This window comes from Myotis brandtii, unplaced genomic scaffold (assembly GCF_000412655.1).
Source record: "Myotis brandtii unplaced genomic scaffold, ASM41265v1 scaffold240, whole genome shotgun sequence".
NCBI lineage: Eukaryota > Metazoa > Chordata > Mammalia > Chiroptera > Vespertilionidae > Myotis > Myotis brandtii.
Window position 1 is genome coordinate 4693754 of NW_005359064.1, and position 6885 is coordinate 4700638.

Consider the following 6885-nt stretch of genomic DNA (forward strand, 5'->3'; position numbering starts at 1 on the left):
ATTTCAATCGTTGTACTGTTGATATTTGGCTCTGTTGACTAATGAGTTTGCCGACCACTGGGCTAGCAGATGGGAAGAGAGCTGCATGGATGGCTGGAAGGTGGGCAAGAGACCGTGACTGATTAAAAACCTGCCCATAGGAAAGCCCGCCCCTTGGTAGGAAAAGGAATGACAGGAGGCTGAGAAGGGACTTAGTTGATGCCCAGCTCAGCCAGTATTCATGACACGCCTACCTCCAAAGCTCCTATAGCCCCAAACAAGACTTTCACTGCCCTCCCAGGTTCTCAGGGGAGCGACATGGTCTTGGAGAAATGGCCCCACCTCTGTGGGCCTCAGCTGGCTCATCTGTGGAATGGGGACAGCAACAGCCCACTCTCTAGGGAGCTGTGAGGCCCCATGAGGGCATGGGTGTGGACCTGCTGACCCAGGAGAGGGAGGTGTGCAGCGAAAGATGTGGTTTGGCTGTGAGGATGAGGACAGGGGCCAAGGGGGATGAGGGGACCATGGCAGGCTCTTGGTGCTCATGGCCGCAAGGCCTGCTGGAGCATGTGCTCGTCTGCCACCTGGTGTGGCAGTGTCACCACCAAGCCCTTGTTCTCCCGCATCGTCTCGCAGATGATCTCATAGGCCTTCTGGTTCCCGGACCAACAGCGGCGGGCCACCTGTCAATGGGTGTGGAGGGCTGTGCTGATGCCAACATGACCGGGCTCCCAACAAGGCATTCTGGATACCCTGCGGCTGGGCTCAAACCCCCTGGTGGACGCTCTGTACTATCTGTGGGGTCAGTCTGTCCCGGCCCCACCCGAGGCTCAGACCTCCTCCTCTCTTGGCCCGATTACTACTTACCTACCTCTCTGATCTGAAACCAGCTAGCATTCTGCCCAGCCTCCCCCCTCCCCCACCCCCGCCACTCCATGTAGGGGCACAGGCCAGGCACCCAGGAGTCATCCTCAGCACCCCTCCTCTCTGGCCTCACAGATGGACACCCACCTTGGATCAGCCTTAAAATCTCTCTCCATCCACTTTCTTCTCCCATCTCCATCATCAGGGCTCCCTGGATGACTGTCATGGCACCTCACTCCACCCCCTCCTCGCCTCCCTGCAGCCATTCTTGCCAAGCCCCGCCCACTGGTCCTCCCACACCTCCCCCACTCATCCTCTCACTGCTTCACTGCCTTCAGGATGAAGACTCTCCTCTGCTGGGGGCTCCCAGGGAGTTGGGCCTCCAAACACCCCTTCACCCCCACTCTCACATTTGCGCTCCGGGCCACCCAATGTCAAACTCTCTGGGCTCTTGTGCTCCCCATTTCACTCATGACTGCACATACCCTTCCTCACCACTTGACTTCCCCTTTGTTCCCCCTTCCCGACTGCCTGTGATGTGGTCCAAGAGAGGAAGGAGCCCCCACCCCACACACACACACACACACACACACACACACACACACACATCCTGGATCACAGCAAAGCTGATCCGCAGAGCCAGAGGCTGTTCTAGTGAAGGTCCTGTACTCTCTGACCCACCTCAGAGATGGTGGAAAGATAAGGCTTTAAAAGGAGGCCTCTCCTACCAGCAGGGCGGGAGAGGGTGCTCTCACTGGGCAGGCAGGGTCAGATGCCAGGGGCCCCCTGTGTGGACAGAGGCTGGACTGGAGGGTAAGGCCAGAGGCCGGGAGATACAAAGAAGCCTCTGGAAACAGCCCAGAAGAGATGCGGTAGCTGATGAGGAGAGACACGAAGGGCCAGGGATAGCCATTTCTGGGATAAAAGGGACAGAACTCAGTCTCAGGTCTGCAGCTGGAAGGGGCAAAAGCACCGATGGAGAGAGAAGGCAGGGGAGAGACCAGGGGTGACTTACTCCATTGGAGACGTCCCAACCGAGCATCATCTTGGCCCTCTGCTCAGCCTCCTGGGTCCCATCTAGCACGAGGCCAAACCCACCATTCATCACCTCACCCCTGGCAAGAGACAAAAGAGTTTCCAGGTCACCTCTGGGTCCTGACCCTCACAGAGCAGGCAGAAATGCATGGGAGTTTGGGATGTTCTGGAAGCCCTGTTTGAGGATGTGTTGCGGTCAGCCCCTGGGGCCAAAGTCTGTGCCCTCTTGACAGCCTACAGATGCAGGAGCCTCACAGTGCCGTGCTGTCCACTCCTGCCTCTGTGCTTTCCCCCAGGGGCCCTGAGCCCACCTCCAGGACCCACTCGTGTGCCACATCGTGCTTGAAGCCTGACCTCCCGAGTGAGACATGACCCCCTTCTCCTGTGCGTCTCAGAGTGCTTCCTGTACAGGGCGCTTCCTCGGGGGTCTCTTGCATCGCTCAACTCAATTGTCATTCTTCCTGATTTCCTCTTTATGCTCCTTGTCTTTATCTCTTTCTACTTCCTTTAGGTCAGCGGTTCTCAACCTGTGGGTCGCGACCCCTTTGGTGGTCGAACGACCCTTTCACAGGGGTCGCCTAAGACCATCATGCATATCAGATATTTACATTACGATTCATAACAGTAGCAACATTACAGTTAAGAAGTAGCAACAAAAATAATTTTATGGTTGGGTCACAACATGAGGAACTGTATTTAAAGGGCCAGAAGGTTGAGAACCACTGCTTAGGTGTATTTTGGGGTCCTGATTACTTGATTTGAAAGCTGAGTTCCTTTATTTTTAGCATTTCTTATTTCCTAATTAACACATTTCTCTGAATTCTGTTCTGACCACCTTCTCTCACAGGTGTGATATGTTCTTGTGTTCATTTGTTTCTTAATAGATGTCATTGGAGTCTACTTGAGTATGTTAATGCTATTCTACTGTCCGCATATTTGCCCTGTGGTTTTTCTCCATCAGCCATGAGGGCCCTCTCCTTCCTGGCACCCCTGGACTTCCGTCCTCACCCTCGATGTCATTATCAATGGCTGCTGCGCCCAGCCGAAGTTCCCACTCAGCTCGAATCCCTATACTTCACGTGTCCCCTCCAGTTACTCGCTGGAAATGCCCTGGATCATGTCAGTACCTTCCAGGGCTCTTCTGCCAAACACGGACACCTGGGACCACAACATATGGCCTTTCAGTACCCAGTGCCAATGAGTTTGCTCTTTCTCCTTCCCACGCCCGGAAGGTGCCTCTAGTTTCTCTAGTCTCAGATCCTTCAGGACTGTCAGGCCTTATCTGCTTCTCTGCCCAGCTGGGACCCTACTGATCATTTCAATCAGTTCCCACCAAGAAGGGGAGGAGCCCTCTGCCCCAGGAGCCACCAGTGCTCCCACTCTGGGCACAAAAGCTGCCCCTGCCTGGCCCTCAGCCTGGTGTTGATGCCAGCCCCGTGCATGTCTTGCAGCTGGGAGCCTGTTCACAGGCATGGGGCTGGCCAGGTATGGGCTGGCTGATGCTGGTTATCAGAGAAGAAAGCAGATGGCAGCAAAAGTCACTAAGTGAGGACTCCCGTGTGCCCTTCAACCAAAGAGGTCTTTTTGAGATTAGAACTACGTCTTTCATTTTTGGATCCATAAGCCCAGACGGTCAGAGACCAAAGTTGCTCAGCTCTAGGTGTCCTCCACAAACCTCGCCCAAGGAGGAGCCCTGAGCACGCTGAGCCCAGGAAAATGGGGTGCTAAAGGCAGCATTGCTGTCAGTGCAGCATTTGGGGACAACTAGCCCTTTGAGAAAAACATAAAAGTAGAACCTAACATCACACATCAAGAAAAACAAAATGTTTAAAATTGTAAGACGAATAAATAAAATTTAGGACAATGTTTTGTTCTTAAGTCAAGAGAGGGATAGGTGTTTTAAAGCAACATTTTAAAAAAACAGAGCCGGAATAGAAAAGCCCCTGTGAGGAGAGGGGATCTGCCCGGGTACCCATGCCAAAACGCCCAGCTGTGGGGAGGGTGGTTTCTTCTCAAACCCCAACAATAACTCCTTAGGTCCTGCTTGAGGCAGAGACTGAGCAATACCATGGCATGGGGCCTGCCCGTTTCTGCCCGAAGCGGCTCCTTTAACAGCTACCTGGGCTCTAGAGCTCCCTGCTAGCAGCAAGACTGTCAGGCCTGCATGGGAACTGAGGGCTCCCTGACCAATCACTCTGCCTCATATTCACCTTTCCTAACTCGTCCTTTCCCAGGTGGGCTTCCCCAATAACCCTTTTGTACACTCCCAACCCGAACTCAGCCCCTGCCTCCTGGAGAACCCAACCAGCACAGATGCTTTAAACCAAGTTCAAAGACTATTGACACAAACCCAACACATCCATCTTGTATCTAGAATAGATGAAGAATGCCTGCAAATCAATAAGAAAAAGCGCACAACTCGAAAGCAAAAACCTCGGAGTAATCCAATTCAAAATAAGAATTTGTTACTTCTTGCCTACCAGGCTGGTAAACCCCATGTTAACATCCAGTGAGTGATCACATTTAGTGTTGAGGAGGTTATGCAAACAAGAATTTTTATATCAGGAAATTTGTTGGCAGCTATCATTTAAGTTTAAAATGCCCACCTTTTTTGAACCTGAGATTACAACTAGCATCTCGTGACAGAGGTTAACATTTATAGGAGGCATGCCATGTGTCAGACCCTGTTCTGGCACCTTTACAAGAGATTGGTGGTGGGTTGGCACAAGCATTTGAGCTAGGCCTCCTGCCAACCCAGCTCAACCCAACTCAAAGTTATTTATCTCTGCTGGGTAGTATTTATGTCTTCGATGGGTCTGTTGTAGCAATTAGATGGGCTTGCACACATTTCTTTTTTTTAAAATATATTTTTATTGATTTCAGAGAGGAATGGAAGGGAGAAAGAGATAGAAACATCAATGATGAGAGAGAACCATTGATTGGCTGCCTCCTGCATGCCCCCTACTGGGGATTAAGCCTGCAACCCGGGCATGTGCCCTTGACTGGAATTGAACTCTGGGTCCCTTCAGTCCGCAGGCCCACGCTCTATCCACTGAGCCAAACCGGCTAGGGACAGCACACATTTCTTAAAAGACCTTACACATGTTATGCTCTGTATAAGCCTTAGCTATTATTAACTCATTTAATCTTCACCAGTAGCTACAAAGCAGTTGCCATTATTATGACCATTTTGTCAATGAGAAACAAAGCTCAACAGCTTAACTTGTGCAATCAAATTGACTTCAGAATCCATGATGTTAATTAAGCAACAAAATTGTACACACAAAGATGCTCCCTGCTGCACTGGGGCTAGGCGGGGCGAAGGAGGTCTCTGTGCACAGATGGCCGGAGCCCTTGATGCCCTGGCTACTCAGAGTGGTCCGCGGGCAGCAGAAGCAGCATCACCAGAGCTGGTTAGAAACGCTGAATCCCAGCCCCTCCAGACCTGCCTAGTCAGAATCTCCATTTTAACAAGCTCCCCAGGGAATCCTGTGCACGTTCAAGTTTGAGTTGCCCGTTAAGAGGGAAACATGTCAGTATCTGGATAAAGATGGTTGATCAAATACATCAATTTATTCCTCAAAGACATAGGCCCAGGGACTGGTTCTGGGTGTAAGGACAGAGGCACATCAGAAGGTGAGAGAGCGAACATGAAACACAAAGATGCAGGACAAGTCTCAACACCCTAGTGAGGCCCTGTCCCTACCACCCAGCTCCCAGAACTGACCGAGACTTTCCTTCAAGGGCAGGAGAACCAACTAGCCCTCTCTAAACAAGCAGACAGTCCAGCCAGCGTGGCTCAGTGGTTGAGCATCAACCTATGAACCAGGAGGTCATGGTTTGATTCCTGGTCAGGGTATATGTCCGGTTTGTGGGCTCAATCCCCAGTAAGGACATGCAGGAGGCAGACAATCAATGATTCTCTCTCATCATTGATGTTTCTATCTCTCTCTCCCTCTCCTTTCCTCTCTGAAACCAATAAAAAAATATATTTAAAAATAAAAATAGACAGATATCAAGGACAGCTGGACAGACACAAGGACAGACACTAAGTGAACAATCAGGAGGGGCTCCGAGGAGACAGAAGCAACAGAGAAAGCAGACAGATATCAAGGACAGCTGGACAGACACCACAAGGACAGACACTAAGTGAACAATCAGAAGGAGGGGCTCCGAGGAGACAGAAGCAACAGAGAAAGCAGAAAACAACACACAGCTGATACTGCTCATCAGGAAACATAAAATGCAAAAACAAAACTAAAAGCAAATCCAGTGATAGCCGGGTAAGTTTATAACTTAGAAACATGGATTTCCATACAACAACATAAAACAAAGCTGGAGTTGGATGTGGTTTCCTCTTGGAATAGGAATGGTCATGAGACAGATTTTTTTCCTGCCGATATTTGCAGCAAGCTTTGCAGGAGTATCTGATGCATTAAATTATGTACTTACGTATGAGTGAGTCTAATGAATTCCAACATGAATTGGAGGTGTTCTCAAAAGAGCCCTCAAGAACAGCCAGAATGCAGAGCTGGGGGCAGCCCAGGGGTTGGGAGCACCGTGGGAATTTACATCCGCTGTCCTGAGAGCCCTAGTGCAGTGGGTTAGAGCAAGCAGTGTCCTGCCTGAATTCTGGCCCTGCTGTCCCCTGCTCAGAGGCCCTCGTGTTGTTGACTCTCAGCTGCTTTGCTCTGTCCCTTCTTGCCCTCTGTTGTCCCATTGGCAACGATGAATTGGTGGATCTGGGAGGCAACAGATATGGGTCCAGATTCCAGCTCTCCCACCAACTCTGTGGCCTTGGGCAAGTTACTCCCCTTCAAAGTCGCTCTTCACCAGGAGAACCCTCTCATTAAATCCAGCGACAACCGGCCAGGTATCCGTTACCAGGCACTCTTCTCGTCCCTTTTTTCTCCAGCCTTTGTATCAAAAAGGACATGCATTCCGGTTAAATTCTCCATTAACTAGAGCCACCTGACTGAGCTGCAGCTGGAAATTTCAGCCAAGCCA

At 50.9% G+C, this 6885-nt stretch overlaps 1 protein-coding gene across 1 annotated transcript in view; it reads right to left on the bottom strand.

Annotated features, from left to right (window-relative positions):
* UROC1 (urocanate hydratase 1) overlaps positions 1 to 6885 on the bottom strand; it is a 36565-nt gene continuing 29680 nt past the window's right edge. Inside the window, exons 19-20 of the mRNA XM_005866940.2 lie at positions 1859 to 1958; positions 1 to 662 (exon numbers count right to left, since the gene is read on the bottom strand). Coding sequence (XP_005867002.2) covers positions 522 to 662; positions 1859 to 1958 — 241 coding nt within the window. The 3' untranslated portion in view covers positions 1 to 521. The remainder of the gene's footprint in view (positions 663 to 1858; positions 1959 to 6885) is intronic.